Genomic DNA, 17,500 nt, shown 5'->3' with positions numbered 1-17,500 from the left:
AACCTTTGTTATTTTACATTATCCTATTGTGTCATGTATAAATCCTGGCTAATTCATCATTAACCTTGAAAAATCCATTTGTCCTAATGATTTAGCCAACATAGGTGGTTATATTTCTAAAACCCGCATATGCCCAACACCCATATATTGCGTTTATTTATATTTTACAGTTAGTACACATTCCAGTACTTCTTGGTACTTCTTTGAGCCTTTGTAGTCACTTTGGGCAAGTGAATGCAAGTCTATCTAATAATCTTTCTCAAACTGCAGCATAGTTGATAAAGGTTTGATTGTCTCTATGAAAAACAAGGTGTAGCAAAAACTAGCTCAAAATTTTAACTTCTGAAGCATTTCTATCTATGCTTGTGATAATTACTTATAATTTTAATGGGTAATAGTTAAAAGGTATTCTCAAGTTTCTATTCCTCATTAAGTCATCTTAATTTTAGATTTGGACATTGTACTATGGGTTACCAGGCTTGTTCATAATATGAAATAATAGAAACATCCTATGTCACTGTTTCTTGCCCTAACTTGATACCTTTTGCCCTAACCTGAAGTAATCATTCAGACATTGTCACTGACCATGTTGGTGTGTGCATACATGCCTTACAGTAAAGTGTTCCCACTCATGCGGTAGAATCTGTTATCATATGAAACCTCAGTCCTCCCACTTACCACAGTGAGTTGGCTGGTCAAGGGAATTTACTGAGGTGATAAGGCAAAACGAATGCTCTGAAGTGTTTTCATTCTCTCTGAAAAGATAACATTGGAATCATTGGAATGTATTCATGCAACAGTGCCTTTCCCACAGTGGGAAGGATGGTGGGGCATGGTTACAACTTTTGTGTGGGAATCTAAGCAGAATAGGCAGTAGGGGTGCTATCAGATGCATTAAATTTGGCAAAATGTTACTGTCAGTGAGCAGGGAGGCATATTTTCTTTATATGTCAGCAAGAAATCCTGACTAACTTGCACTATTTACCAAATGTTCACGCTTCTGTGAATCCCTCAGGTCTTGGTTTTCATAGCCTACAGGACTATGAAAAAAAAAAAGTGATGGACATCCCTCAAGCAGGAGGGCTCATTCCTTAGCAGTGGGTCTGTTTTTCCGAGCAATGTTGCATTGCCTAGAAATTGAGAGTACCATATCTGTGACTTCTGCTGGAGTAAAGACCTGATTTGCCCTGTATTTCTCCTTAGTTTGCTGAATAGGGATGTTCTCATTAGAAATCACCTATTTATGGGCCCCAGCATTCTGCTTTAAATCAAGCTGCTAAAGCTCGTTTGGTTGCAGCTGGCAGCATGTAACTACTTGACCCACAAGCACTTTAATACCACGAGAGATTTTGCTGAACCCTTCAGCCCAAGCAGCCGTTAAAGAGAGAGCGAGCAGTGTTTTTGTCTCTCATTGTGTGTTTGGGTACTGCCTTGCATGCACTTCAGAGCCCTAATTATTGGCTAAAGAGTATTAGATAGACCAGGGAGTGAACAGAGTGAGAAAGGAGATGCAGAAAGAAAATGTGAGGGGCAGATAAGACATTTAGAGTGAAGGTACTCTGGGTAGGAGAGAGCAGTGGTACATTCCTAAGACAGACAGACAGAGAATGTACATTCCCTATAGTATATAATCCAAAACAGCTTTTCTGAGACTTTAGAAGATTTTGCTTTATTTACTGACTGACAAATCAGTCTTTCTATCAGGGTAATGTATTAATACAAGTTTCACACTTGGAGGTGAGGACATCACTTTTCAATTACAAATTAAAAGTTTCTGTTTACACCTACTTTTAAAGGAGGGAGCAGTTATGTCTCAGTAGCCAACCTGGGACTTTTTGTTTCTGTTTCTATTTATGCACTAGAATTTCTCTCTGAGATCAATTTGTGAATCAGGTAAATATTATTTAAAGTTAAACTCATTGTTTAGTGCCAGTATTGTTTCAAAAAAGACTTATCTCAGTAAAATGAATAAGTTTGTGATTTCATTGACATTGTTCATCAAGGCAAATTAGTACAGATGGATCTCTCTGTATCCATTTTGGCTCACTGTGAACAGTTAACCAAGATTTATTGCAGTAACTTTGCATTAATTAGATTTTTATAATCCCAAGTAAGATTGACACTTTTTAAAAATTTATGCTTGTATGAATAATATTACTGTCAGCAAACAGCACCAAATGATTGTCCCTACACTGACCAACCACACCATTAAAACCACTGACGGGTGAAGTGAATAACAATGATTACCTTACAGTGGCCTCTGTCAAGGGGCACGATTATATAAGGCAGCAAGTCTGGATCTAAGTGACTTTGCCAAGGCCCATACTGTGATGGCTGGATGAATGGGTCAGAGGATCTCCAAAACATCAGGTCTTGTGGGGTGTTCCCGATATGCAGAGGGTGAAACTTACCAAAAGAGGTCCAAGGAAGGACAACCAGTGTGGTCATGAGCACCCAAAGCTCATTGATGCACATGGGGAGTGAACCTCTGTCTGTTATGATCTAAGAGAAGAGCTACTGTAGCAGAAATTGCTTTTAAAAAGTTAATGCTGACTAGAAAGGTATCAGGACACACAGTGCATCGGAGTTTGCTGAGTATGGGACTGCATAGCCGCACATTGGGGAAATTCACAGAATTTTCAACATCATATTTTAATTAGTAAACTAAAATTTGAGCCTTTGGCATCTATCGTTGCATTTTTATAAAAAGAATGTGTGACCTTTTGGTAACAATTAAAGCTGAATATACCTGAACTGTAAAATGTATCTAAAAGTACCAAGACAATAGTGTGCTTCTGGGATGTCATCATATCCTGTAATGTCTTTACATTACTTTTGCACAGTAATGAAGGTAAAATAGGACTGTGTAATAGGATGTGATAACCAACACGTGACCCAATGCCTATGAGATGTGATAATAACTGGGAAAAAGAACTAATTCAGATTGTAACATTTTGCATGGAAAAGCACTTCCTAGAGCACATTTTGTGTTGATAGGAAAAATGGCTCAACTAACCACTGTAACCATAGAAACATGATGTGCCCACTAACTTTTCAGCTTTTGAAAGCGCTTCATTCTGATGAAATAAAAGTCCTGCATTCTGACTGCCACTCGGCTGCTGACAGCTGCTATTTTATTTCTTGGATTGTTAAAATCTGGATTGATACAGGAGCAACCATTAGGGTACTAGAGAACATTTCAAATTTTTTGACCGGAAACTCTTTACCAGAGTGCAACACATACAGAGGGTGGGCTATAAATGTGGAAAATGTACATCAAGCACTGAAATGTTATGCATTAAATGACTTGATTCAAATTTCAGATTTCCACATCAGTAAAATGTTACATCAGCCAATTGGTGATTTGATTTGATTTATTTATTTATTTATTTTAAAAAGGTTGTATCGTGATAATTAATTTTCAATATCACCTAGCCCTAAAAAATCCTTCGTTCAAATGACCTTTAAATCCAATATGCTCTTCTGTCTTGTGCTGAGAGCTGCACTCTGTACCTCACCGCCTTCTATATGTTGATATCAGTTGAGTAATATGTTAGGATTGTAAGGCATGATGATGCGCCAATACCATTTTTTGGCAAATGTAATACATTTTACAATAAACACTTTCCTGCTGCTGTTTGTTGTAACTGTGCAACATAAATGTATTTGTTTCCTTGGCATGCTCTCACAGTTCTACATTTCACTGTTCCCTAGCTACAGAGTTGAATAGTGTTGCTGGTGTAGTTTTCTGTAAAGCTTCATCCAAAACTCAGTGTTGTATTGCTTTTGTTTATATCATCAATACACTATTGATGATGATAAGCAGTCCTCCCTCTCACCCTCCAACTCTTTTCCACATGCCTTATTAGTTTGGATGCCTGTCATGAGTGGCTCAGTGATGAGCTGTACCAGTAGTCTTTATCTGTCTCATAAGCAGATCTTGCCAGTCTCAGGGTGATTAAATAAAAACTAGGACTATAAGGACAAGATGTGCACTGGCTGTGCTAGAATTCAGATCAGTTCAGCTGTTTCACTTGCCTTTGAAGAGCATTTTCTGTTAACAAGCAAGCACACAAAGTGGTGAATATAAAGTTGTAAAGGCAACCTAGGATTTTATATGAAAGCACGATCAGTTTGAACTGATCTTGTCAAGAAACGTTTCCTGTTGTCATGAGAGACCTGATTTTTGTATAAATTATGTCAAAGGCTTTACTCATCTAATCTTAACATTTGTGTTTGTAGGTTGTAGTCATGACAAATAATTATGCTATAAAATACCATGTCTCTAGCCTTTTTTCTCCCCACATCAGTGTTTTTGAACCCTTTATTGTTTCTGTGTTAAACTCTGTTGTTTATTTCAGGGTCTTGCTGGGGGAGAAGAAATACCAGCATCAGAGTCTCCAGAGCACCAGACCTGTGTATGTCACAGCTTTGTTCAAGAGCACTTCCAAGCCCAGTACAAGTGAGTGTCTAAGTGTCACTGTTGCACTGCACAGCCATGTTATGTAGGTGAGCATTCCAAAAGCTCACCTCAGCAGGGGCCACCTCATTGCCTCATACATTGCTAATACATAGTAACAAATTAAAAAGAGGTTCTGCAAGCTGTGCAGGAATTGTAGCTATCTTACTTGGCAGAGTGTTATGCCCTTAATTCCAGGACTGTATATTTTACATTCCACATTAACCTTTTTTGTGTTGGGGCGAGGGAGATTTCAGAAGCTTGGCTTGAGTTCCTTTATCCCAGTAAAAAGCAAAGTGCCCCATTCCAGTCTCGTTTTTCTCCAGCGAGGTATTTCTTACAGTAACATGCTAAATATGGTTGACTCTGGTCGAGCAGATGGCAAGGACAAGAGCTGATGCTGATCCAGGCAAGTTGTTAGATTTTCAGGGCATTCCATGAGCAAAAGGTTGTGGGTTCAAGGGCAGTCCAAGTGTCTGCTTTCTCAGAAACGTGCTTTGATATGACGAGAGATCTCTGCCTTTATCCCTGCAAATTTTAATCTTCCTTTGAGCAGCATGCCAGCACCATATTCTGACAGCAAGCTACATTTTTTTAAGCCAAGAGCAAAACTCTTCCCTTGATGTACCCTCCTCCAGAGTTGCCTTAAACACCTCCCTCCAAATATTCAGAAGCCTCTGAAGACCACTAATAATCTGATTTGCTCACTAACTACACCACAGCCAATTTTATCATAAACAGGATCCAGATCATTTCTGACACATAGCCATTAACTGGAAATGGGACATTCAAGTAAAGGCTTTGTACTGTGATATAGGCACTGAATTGTAATTGTCAGAATAGTGCAATAAAAATGTTAAGATGTGAGTGAAATAGTTTAATTTTTGAAGTTGAATGGTTTCATCTCACATTTTACTTTACAAGACATATTTTTACAGACACTATTCTCCACTTGCATATCTATGAGAATTATAGTATGTTTGCGCCCTGGGAAGCAAAACAATGACCTTTGTGTTATTTGCTACCCATCACCTTGCTTTAGTATTCCAGCTATATGCATTCGCTCATTTATCAACTTGTTTAGACACTTTGAATTCCCAATAGATATCTGCATAGTGTGGTGGAAATTTGAATAAACAGCAAGTCAGACATGATTAAAAGAGTAATTTAATAAAGAAAATAGGACATACATGATCGGATAATATTTTCCATCACAATAGCCATCTGAGAATATCATCCATTGTTCCCATATCAAACTTAATTCCTCTCAAATCCTTGGATTATGCCTTAATTACCAGAACTAGCTCTTCTAAACTAATGCTAATGGTATTAATATATATCTGAGAGTCCTAAGGGAATGAGGATAAGTGGACCTTCCTTATTTCACCAAAGTTGGAGTTGTAATTACTCAGTATGGGTGTGGTGTGAGGAATGATTGTGTGTGTGTGTGTGTGTGTGTGTGTGTGTGTGTGTGTGTGTGTGTGTCGGGGCTCCATATACTGCAGCTGCACCCATGTTCTTTGCCTTTTACGTGAGTGCTTGCATATTTGGTAGTTGGCATTGAGGAATGAAAGAATTCAAGATGAAAGAATATTTGGCATAGCCAGTTGGCATGCAAAGCAAAAAGCAGTCCAGTTGCTCATCAGTGATGAATTTAACATGTACATAGTGTTAACAGGCCAGCTAGAAATATATTAAAGGTAGGCAGTGATTTAACCATCTTATATCAATGCCTATCTGGCTGTATGTTTAAACCCCACATGGTACATCACAGTGAGTGAAAATGTGCTCTTCTGTTCTTCCTGTCGCTATCTCTCATCCTGCCATAAACTGTTATAACAACATTACTTTCCCCCTTTTTTTCTCCCTGTTTATTTTTTTATTTTGGTTGAGCTTCAGGGAACCCTTTGCCAGAAAGTGGAACCAGAGGTTTTCATCCAGCTGGGACATTTGAATACTAACTGAGACACGATAATTATTTGTATGAATGGCAGATTCTGAGTTAATCTGCTCTAACTAACAATGTAACTGTACAATCACTGTAAATGTTAAAATAATGCTCTCTGTAACCATGAAGGACTAAGGATTACATCATAGTGAGCAGCGCTACACATCTCTTACATAAAAAATTTATTAATCTCTGTTATGCTTGCTATTTATATTTCTGTTTTAGTTCTACCTTTATGCATTATGCTACTACCATTAAGCTCCCTGGAGATGAAGAACCTCAAGCGTTCTGCGCTGTATGCCAAAGAGTGAATGTCAATAGCCAGTCCAAATTATCTGCAGATGTTTTCTCAATTATATAAGATGTTTCCCTACTAGATTTAAACCTGCTGTTGATGTAGGGCTGTGTGAGTGAATGGTAAACATGGAGAAGCCCATTGATGGATTCGCATTAAGTGGTGATGGGTACTGACAGTGATTTAAATTCGTCTTGTTAACATCAGAGTTTAATGAAATATGGAAGAGCTGTTTTTCTATAGTGCCATTAGTCTGAAAATCAATACCATTCCCTCACCTCTCTCTCTCACTCCCTTTTTTCTCCTTCTCTTACACTCTCTCTCTCCTTCTCTCTCTATCACTCTCTCTCAGCAGACCATGCTAACCAATGCAGTGCAGCCCTGCATAGTTGTAAACTTTAAATACTAATTAAAGTGAACAGTCTATGTTTACTGTCTGACGAATTCTAAGATATATACCTTATAGAAGTTATACCAGGCATCATTTGTGTGTTTGTGTTCTCTCATCCATCTGCTCAGAACTGGTTAAATTAGTGGTTTAGTTTTCAGTCAGAACTCTTCTGCTCATTACCTCCCTGCTGTGAAACTTGCAAACACAAACTTTTCTGCTTCTGCAGCTGTCATATGGGTGTGTCCACATAGTAGCTAGGCTAGGTTTATGTCGCGTATCTGTGCCACATGATGAAATAGGTCAATTAACAGTGTAATCTTGTCTCTTCAACCACCCATATTAACTTCAGAATTCTCTGTCCTCTTTGTACTCAGAGACATTTTCATAGAATTTATAGATTTTTAAAATAGAATTTGTTCATTTATATAATTAGCTTTTTTATAGAATTTGGTCATGTGATTTTTTTTTTTTTTTTTTTTTTTGCAAAGGGAACTACTTCTAGCTATAAGATTCCCACTATATGCAGACCACTGACACCGTATTTTATAAGTGATTATTTCATGAGGTTATTTCATGTCATTTTTTTGTAGTACAGTCTAAATTTCTCCATTTTTCCCTGATCTGTGTGCTTGTGGAATTTGTGACAAAGTTAAACATGATTCGATCAGTTTCACATGAATTTGAAGAAAAAGGCACTAGGACTTTTGAGAAAAAGTTTATAAGATGACATCTGATATTTTCTCATTTAATGTTTGCCATTGATCTGTAAGAAGAGGATTACATAGGCAGTTTAAAGCATTCTCAAGCTGGTCTTACATTATCAAGGTATTGAATTTATAGTTCTGCCTATGCTTTATGCTACTTTCATTAAAAAAACACCCAGGAGATGAAGAAACTGGAGCTAACTTTGAGTGAATGTCAATAGCCAATCCAAATTATCTGCAGATGTTTTCTCAATGATATAAAAAGTTTTATTGCTAGGTCTGAACCTGCTGTTGATGTAGGGCTGTATGCGTGAATGGTGGGGACATGGAGAAGCTCATTGATTTGATAGATTCACATTAAATGGTGATAGGTAGAAAGATAACATCTGATATTTTCTCATTTAATGTTTGCCACTGTTCTGTAAGGAGAAGACTCAAGCTGAACTTACATTATAAAGGTCTTGAAGTTATGGGCATGTGAACTTTTGGATTTTTGATTGGATTTTACACAAATTTAATAAAAGTAGAGCTCTGCAAAAAGATGGTTTCAGCTGCTGCAAATGTGACAGCTCAAAATAGGCTAGGGAAACAAAACTCTCCAGAACATACAGTTTCCAGCACAAGAGCTCACATCACAAATGGAACAGCTCCACAGGAGGTCATGGCATGCACCACCTTCTGGAGAAGAACGACTTACAATTTCTCATGCTACAATGTGAAATTGACATAAAATTGCCTATATACACAGTTTCTAAATCTGCCTTAAATCTGCATTAAAACTCCAGTGTAGAACAACCATGTTCCACTGAGGCTGGTACATCAGTCTGTGTGCCTGGGTTCAATTTCATCCAGAGCTCCACAGCCCATTTCTGGTATCTGCATGTGTGTGAAAAAGTGGGTGAGAATATTTAGCTTGCTTCGTTGGAGAAGACTCTGTGTGGAAAAGCCACTGATTCATTGCCCAATTGCCTGATCCTGCTTGGAATTTAAATAACTATTCTTCCGCCGATGTTTCATGGCGGAAAGTAAAGTTTCATGGGTCCACGCTGCATGAATTGAGTTCACATAAATGTCTTTACAGTGTGTCTTTCCAATGTTTGAGCTTGGTGCTGCTAGTGCCATGCTCAAAAAGTCATTTGGGCATAGTGGAAGTAAAGTTTGGTCAAGCCCAACTGAGAGTGCACAGAGTGCTTTCTATTTAAATATTGTGGTAAAATGCATGTCCACGGCATAGGTACTGTAGGCCCCATATTTAAGTAAAATGTGGGTGTTTATTAAAGTGGTTGGTTTAACACGCAAACATGCGTGTTAAATAGTCATGTTTGGGACTTCCTGTACCTGTGGTGAGGTCAATCAGCATCACTAAACACACTAAGTAAATATGCACAAGAATTAAAAATGGTACCTATGCACAATGGCCTCTTTCCTGCTTCACTTGAATACGTTTTGTGACTATTATATCAGGAAGTTCAGTAATCTTGTAACAGATTAACTTTTGTTATTTTACTAAAGTGAATTTCTCTCTCAGTGCGATTTCCATCATTGCTGGTTTTGACTCAGCACAGTTGTTAATCTCTCTCAGAACATCTGTTGCTATATTTCAAATCTCTCTGTGTGCTCTGTTTATTAATCTTTATGTATTTTATCTATAACTATTTGCATCCTGTTGAATATTCTATTATGTACTGATCGCGTTGCAAGTCACATTTAATATTCTGTCATGATTAAATCAGAATTGCATCTATAATTAGAACCCACATGAATGATTTACACCTGTCATTCTCTTATTAAAAATTTACATATCTCATCAAAATGTATAATAATCATAAGACTTCAGTACAAGTAAAAAATGAATTGTCTAAAAAAACGGCCAGTTGAAGAAAAAGAAGACAAATCTGTCAATGATTATCTGAAAGGTGGGATTTGATAAGAGAACATTTCAGCCTAGACCAATCTTCATCTCAAACTCTTTTCTTTTTTCTGGATAAGAGAGGAATGATTTTTCCTTCTTTGCTATAGGGGAAACCTGCTTGCTCACTTGAATGTCCTTTTTGCCATCCTTTATAATAATTGGAAGTGGGGTTTACACAAGGACATTTTCTACAAAGCATACAGCCAATACCAGGCATTTACTGAGCATGAGAGTCACTTGACTGAAACAAATAGAAAATGTACTATTTAGTAAAATCTCATATTTCTGTTTTGACATATTTTGAACCAGCTCAGGTAGACAGATATGTATCTACTATAAATATTCCTTACATTAACAATTTATCAAAACTCACCACCTACCACCCACCCACAGGAAAAGCCTGCCTTGCACTTACGTTCACCAGACACTTTATTGAGCACACTTATACTACACATTTTATAGGTGTACAGTTGTAACCCATCTATTGCCATCCACAGTTTGTTAAACATAATCCATAAATATAATCCATTAATCACTAGGGTGTTGCTGCAGTTAACTGTTAACCAGATATCCTGACAGGCCATTCTTACCACAGCACTGATGCCAATATGGTAGTGGCATGGTATTAGGTGTTCTTCTGGTGTGGGTGGAACAGGTACAACAGTGTTGCTGGAGTTTATCTGTATCACTGCTGAACTGAGAGCAGTCTCATGTGCTAAAATTGTAGATGACCGCATACCCCTCTGTACTTCTACAAGACGTTTGTAGTAAATAATGTTACATTTGTAATAAAGTAAGTGCTTACTTGTCACATCTGGCTCCACCAGCTGAAGGTAGCTGGAAATAAAACAGGAGACAGTGGCAAGCAAAAAGGTAAACACACACAATGGCCACTGCTGGTCTGTAGTCTTGGATTCTGACTCATAGAGGAGGTCCTCCATGTCGGTGTCCTCCATATACTTGAACATGAAAACAAAAGGCAAAACCAAATAGGTGAGAATGAAACAGAAAGGCACATGAACAGACCAGTAAAATCCTGCCCAACCCAACCACAAAGCTACCTGAACACACTGGGGTTTAAATACGCAGCATTATGAGAAACACAACAGGAAATTTAGAGTGCTAATGGGTCTGAGCCAATAACTGTGAGTATGGTAATGTGGGTGGAGATACATACATGGGGTGGCCTAGGTAAGATGTGCAGAGACAGGACTGAGGAGAGGTGGAGACAGGAAACATATGCTGAAGGTAAATAAAATCAGAAGGGAAGAAAAGGCCAGCTAGAAGGGAACTTGAAAGGAGTCCTTGCTCACTCCTCAGTAGAGTGTTAAGAGTGACTGGAGGAAACTGTCACATTACTGTAAATGTGCAAAGGGGTCTATGTTGATGTAACAGCTTCATTGTTTTACATTGCTTTATTAAGGACTGCCATTAAGTAAAGTAAAACAAGTTTGATTTTTAGGCCAGAAGGTTAAGTCCAAATATGGTAAACAAGTCTAGTGTATTAAACTCTGTTTTACCCGTCACTCAACTAGGCTGTTTTCTATTTAGACCAGTTATGACCGCCCTATGTAGCTGTGTGTACCCTAGGGTGTTTAAATCTAATGGTAATGTGTGGACTTATATTCTACATACTTTGGAACATGAGGCTTTCAGTCAGTAGTAATCACAGCTTTGAGCATCTGTGCAGCTGTAGTGGGCCTCAGCTTTGTTTGTATGCAGGGAGCATGCGCAGCTGATTGGTGTCCCTTTCAGGAATAGACATCTGTGGGTGAGCTACAGCTCTAAACTGTGAGCAAGAAAGTGAGCAAAACAGAGAGCAAGAGAGAGGGAAAGGAGCAAGCAGCTGGCTGGAGCTGAATAAGTCTTTCTTAAATCTTTCTCTCCCTGATCATGTCTTTCCCTCTCTCTTTCAGTCTCTCTCTCCCCCCCATTTCGGCTTCTCCCCCCCCTTCGGTGTGTGATCCTCATTCTCCACAGGGTTGTCAGGTGCAAGCTGTGGAAAGAGCCATGCAATAGAATGATGTTAAATTTGAGGATAATCTTGGTCCCAGTTGTTAAAGATGCATCTTTGCATCTGTTTATAAAGAAGGACTGACTGTTACAGTGCATTCAGCTAAATGGTAACATGGAATGCCTGGAGCATGTGTCAGGTTTTGCTGTGAGAATCACCGAATGTAAAATTACAAGAATCTCAAGAGAGGATAGTGTGTATTTTGATCTCTCTGATTCTATAAATGGGTATTGAAAGGTTCACTGCTTCCTCACTTTCTTTAGAAATTAACATTACTCCTCTCTGACATTTGTGTACTATTTATGATATACAGTGTAATAATACTCAAATGTAACATGCTAGTATCATGCAAGTTGATGTCAAATATAGTAGGACATTGGATTTTTTAATGAACCACATTGTATTTTGCTGAATGACAGATAGCACTGTGCAGTATATTTCTGTTCTTGTCTTCTTTAGGTCTTCTTTGACATGCCCACATTGCCTTAAGCAGAGTCACACCTTTGATCCTTTCTTGTGCATCTCTCTTCCCATCCCTTTGCGTCAAACCAGGTGAGTACAGCTCAGTAGCTGGTCCTGAGTCTTATCATCTGCTATTATACTTTCCTGTTTTTCCTATATGCAAACAAGCTAGGCATTCTGGCTCTTGGAGGATGGCTTCATAGCCTTTAGTATTTCATCTTAACATTTAAGCAATCAGTGATTTTTATGAAGAGTGATCAAGCAGAGTATCACTAATTTACAAGCTTGCTTGTGTAATAATTATGACCAGAATCCTTACCTGTCATATAATATATAGAAGTAAAGGAAGTATCTGTTTATGGTACTTTCCCTGGAGGCAGAGACGGAACAGGCCAGAGCTCTGGTTCTATGCAGAGACAATAGGCTGAAGTTGAAGAGCCCTGCTCTGGGAACAGCTCCTCCTGTGTCAGACACAATGCAGCATTCAGACTGCAAGCCAGTGGCACACCCCACCTTTCTCACACTGCACCATGATCTGCAAGGGAATGTACACCATGGCCTGCTAACGGTTTAGAGGAGTAGCCCATCGACATGTCTACACACTAATGCACACACATATATAAACATGCTCACAGATGTATACATGTGCCATGACACAAAAACACAAACAGATATGCATAGTTTACTGTTCACACTGTACACAGGCCGATGTGTGAACACACACGTGTAGTTTTTGTTGTATTTCATTATTACTCGCACTTAATACCTACACAGATTAAACGTGTATATATTGCTAAATGTAGGCCAAACTATCACACAACTGTCCAGCAAAATTATAATATTTTTACAATAAAAGCTTATGTCGGGTCCTGTATTTCTTGATCAAGTAATTTTTTTTTATGTCAAGTGCTCTTTTCTGGTATATTGTCATGCAGTGTACATGTGACATGCTTCTCCAGCAGATCAGCAGTCGGGGAGGTGAGACTGGTAATTAGAAGTGCTGATTTACTGCTTCTCTGGGATTCCTGCCTTATGGCCACGAGACCAAGCAGCCTCTCCCTCCCACACTCAGAACACTCTAGTTATGGTACTAGGCTGTGCTTGGAGCACATTCTTCTCCATCTCTCTTTCCTGTCTTTCAAGCACATGCACAGACTCGCACACAAACACACATATAAGTAGATTGATAGATTAATAGAGATCATCTTTGTCATTGGAAAACCTCAAATCTCTGAAAACATATAACTTTACTGGAGAAGAAAAATATTCTTAACATCTACCAGTGCAACTCACTGCTTCTGCATTGCCTAAGTCATATAAGAGGCCTACACAGATTGTGTAGACAACTGACGCTTATATTATTGTTTAGTTTAGAGGCTTATGCTAAATGAAAGTGCCTTCTGTGATTTGTAAACAGTAAAATAAACACCTGTTCCATCATTTCCTTGTGCTCTGTCACAAGGTGAACATGCACAAATTAACTATTTCATTACATATCTTTTAAAACAGGCAGTATAGCCATCCCTTAATTTCATTCACATGTTTTCATTTTGTTTAGGCTGCACTTGGCCACACACAAACATATAAACATCAAAACATATGCAATAGAAATGCAAGTCATTATGTATATCTCTCCTACTAAACCAACCCCCACCCCCCGTTATTCTCATGTTAGCACAACTGACTTCTCCCAAGTGATATATGGATATATATAGAAACAATTAGAATCCCCCAGCGTGGTATTCCAGTTGAGGTTCCTGTTCAATAGACAGAGTTGAGTTTTGGTGGCATGGAGTCATTAGTCAGCATTAGGAACGTTTCAAACAGCCAGAGAGAACATTATGAACACTTCCTACAGCCAGTGAGGATTGATTAAATGCCGACCTGCTCTGTTTGTTGTTACAGAGACTTGGTGGTTGTCCATGAACATACAAATCTGTTTGTGTGAAACAGGATTTATGTCAGGTTAATTGTATACCTTAAGGATTCAGTTATGGGCTTGTTTGTTGCTACATTTCACAGGTTTTAACAATCACTTCCACCTCCTACTTGAACTTAACCTCCAACTTAAACTTGAGTTACTTGAGTAGTGTTATGAGCTCATTATTATGCACTACCAACTTATGCCACATTAAGACAACACTGGGCACATAGTCACTTTTAAGGGAATACACAGTAGTGCCCACAAGCCAACAGTCAATTATGTACGTGTGTGTGTGTGTGTGTGTGTGTGTGTGTGTGTGTGTGTGTGTGTGTATATATATATATATATATATATATATATATATATATATATATATATATATATATATATAAGAAGAGTAAAGTTTTAGGGTTCTCACTCTTCACACACAAAGTACTTGTGCTCTATTTCATTTACATTTGTATTCCTTCACACTTGATATTAATGAAAAGGCCAGTTCTGTTGCCAATGAGCTTGCTGATGTGTTCAACCTCAAAAGTAGTATTGTCGGTGACATTAAACACTACTGTTCTTAGCTTATTGCAGGTTATATTACAAAATTGAGAAAGGATTATACCAGGAGAGGATGTAAACACATTTCTGTTGCAGTAAATGGTATCTGTATGTGAAAGTTGAGCTTTGTGTGTATGTCACTATTGTGTATTACTATATGAAGTGAGTTTGATGCTGCTGTTGCCAGTGTCGACAGTTACTGAACAAGCTTTTTGATCTGGGAAACATTTGTAATAATAATCACAGTAATAAGAGGCAATGTGTGACCTAGTTTATGAGAAAGTTTATGAGAAAGACATTTCACTTTAAGTAATATTGTTTTGTATTTCAAAGTAGGTAGAATAATAGGTCAAGTCAAGGTAAAGTTTGTTTATATATATATATATATATATATATATATATATATATATATATAGAGAGAGAGAGAGAGAGTGACAAACAGAAGTTGTCACAAAGCAGCTTTACAAATGTAAGGGTCCATATCAATAACGAGCAAGCCGAGGGCAACAGAAGGCAAGCTAAACTCCCAAGGTGGGGATTAAGAAGAGACTCTGGAAGGACCAAGACTCAAGAGGGAACCCATTCTCTATTTAGCAATAAAATAGCAATAAAATATGGTGTTATTCAAAGATAAGTGTTGATTAATAGACAGCAGCTGGTAGTCTAAAATTATACCGACAGTGTATTTCCATTCAGTACTAGGAGAAGGTGACTCCCTTTTTTGGTACAGTCCAAAAACTCTGCGCTGCTTACCGTCCCCTGGTGGTCCTCCTAGGTGTATAATAGTCACTGAACGTTGAGCACAAATGAGCCACAAATCAGATTTTCCTACGTCAGAAGTGCCACAAATCTTTTTTGGCTTGTTTGACTACATTATTGTTGTTGTTGTTGTTGTTGTTGTTTGGGGGGGTGGATTCGGTGTGTCATATATTTGAGAAGAAAATTCAAGCTCTAAATTTTAGATACTAAGAGTAGAGGGTTATGATTTTTCAAACAATATGAAAAATGAGGAAGTTATCTATGGTATAACTGTAAGTGAAAATGTTTTGATAACAGCAGTTTTAATATTAGCTAGATTCTAACTGAACAAAAACTGCTTGTTATAAACTCAGAACTGGTGAATTGTTTTGTAACTGGCTACGTGTCAACAAATTTTAAAGTAGTTGAAACAATACAAGAAACCTGTTTGTAAAATAGGTATTACATAATAATGGACCTGGTCATATACTCCAAATGTCAAATTAGTTGCTTACAAACAAACAAGTAAACTTCCCTGAGTCCCTTTCCAGCTAGCCTGGAAATGAGGGCAAGATGACTGTGTGGCCTGGTTATCACACACTCCCAGCCACCCAAGCTATTCTCAGCACCTCATTGTTTATTCATAGTCCACACTGGTCATTCGTAGACAGATGCATCTTAAGTAGATGTGGTTTATTGTTGTTGCCCTAGCTAATGCTACTTTGCTGCCTCTGTGTGTGCCTGTGTGCCTCCCCAAGGATGATGGGATACAGTGCCCTGTTCAAAAATGCACAGGATTATAAATTGCATTATTTCTTATCCATAAAAAGTCATTTTAATTATGCATTATTAATGCTAAATGTATTGATTTATTCATGAAAGTCTTGCAACTCTAAAGTAAAAAAAAAAAGGGGGAAAAAAAAGATCATACTATGATATAGAGGTTCATGTTTGAAAATGCTGTACCTGTTGTGAATGATCTTTTTATTGTCTTTGTGTCTCTCTCCTTCTCTGTCTCGGCCTGCATCCCTGTGGGTTTAGGCCGTTGTGCGTGACTCTGGTGTTCAGCAGTAAGGGCCAGAGGTATCTCAGGGTGGGCCTGGCGGTTCCTCTGTTCGGCTCTCTGGCGTGCTTGCGCAGGATGGTGGCAGATGAGGGCAATATTTCCCCAGACCAGGTGGCAATTCAGGCACTCACATACACACATTGTTTGTTTAACACCCTCAGTGGCATTGCGCAGTTTAACGCAAGGGGGCTGTTGCTAACCAGGATTGTGCATACGTGTATGTCCTCAAACGTGCCAGTGACACTAATAATGCTAATGGGATTCTTTAGGAGTGAGCGGGAAACCGAGGCCACTTCTGTATGAAGGGCATGATAAGAATCCAGTAAGACTGCCTTCCAGTTAGGCTCCTCTACTCACACAAATCCTGGACACTGCATTACGCAATAAATAAATGAGTAGGCAGTGTTGGCATTGAACCACTTGTCTTTGTCCATGTACTTTGTAGAGCAGATGAGCCCAAGTCCAGTCCATAAAATCCACTGCCTTTACGAGTATAATTTTCTAATGTTCTAATGCTACTGAAGGTCTTGAATAACTAAATCAGATGTGTTCGATTAGGGTTTGAAGTAAACTCTTCATGGCAGCAGATTTCCAGGACAGGAGTTTGGTATATCTGCTATAAAGAATCAGCCAGTCTTTCCTTTTTTACATTTTTCTTCATCACTTTCACCTTCATTTCAGTCATGGAATTTCAATCATAATATAAAACTTGTCTAAAATCCAAAACCTTTTTCTCCTGTCAGCACCTTATGTTAGGTCAGCATTAATGGCTTGTAGGCAGGAAAGCCAAATATTACTGTAATATTACATATTACTTCCCATTAGCCTTGACACATGGAACACAGCCACATTAATTAAATACCAGATATACTACATAAGGTACTAGAAAATAAATTTAAGGAAAAAACAGGAAAATTTGTGTCCTCAAAAACACAGCACATTAAAAAGTAAGGATATTTACATTAGCACAACTGGCAACCTGCTGAGTGAGAACTGGGAAGAGTTGCGTAGTGGCATTACAGAGTACCGGAGTAC

General features: G+C 38.3%; 1 protein-coding gene across 2 annotated transcripts in view; it reads left to right on the top strand.

Annotated features, from left to right (window-relative positions):
* usp43b (ubiquitin specific peptidase 43b) overlaps positions 1-17,500 on the top strand; it is a 65,069-nt gene that overhangs the window by 25,095 nt on the left and 22,474 nt on the right. Inside the window, exons 3-5 of one of the 2 annotated variants that reach the window (XM_027003396.3) lie at positions 4,362-4,462; positions 12,183-12,275; positions 16,441-16,576. In XM_027003396.3, the coding sequence (XP_026859197.2) occupies positions 4,362-4,462; positions 12,183-12,275; positions 16,441-16,576 (330 nt within the window). The remainder of the gene's footprint in view (positions 1-4,361; positions 4,463-12,182; positions 12,276-16,440; positions 16,577-17,500) is intronic. The other variant, XM_081711106.1, reaches the window with a different exon arrangement.

Source organism: Electrophorus electricus, chromosome 3, assembly GCF_041902795.1.
Source record: "Electrophorus electricus isolate QZ-2024a chromosome 3, ASM4190279v1, whole genome shotgun sequence".
NCBI classification, from domain to species: Eukaryota; Metazoa; Chordata; class Actinopteri; order Gymnotiformes; family Gymnotidae; genus Electrophorus; species Electrophorus electricus.
This window is presented reverse-complemented; position numbering and strand designations above follow the sequence as displayed.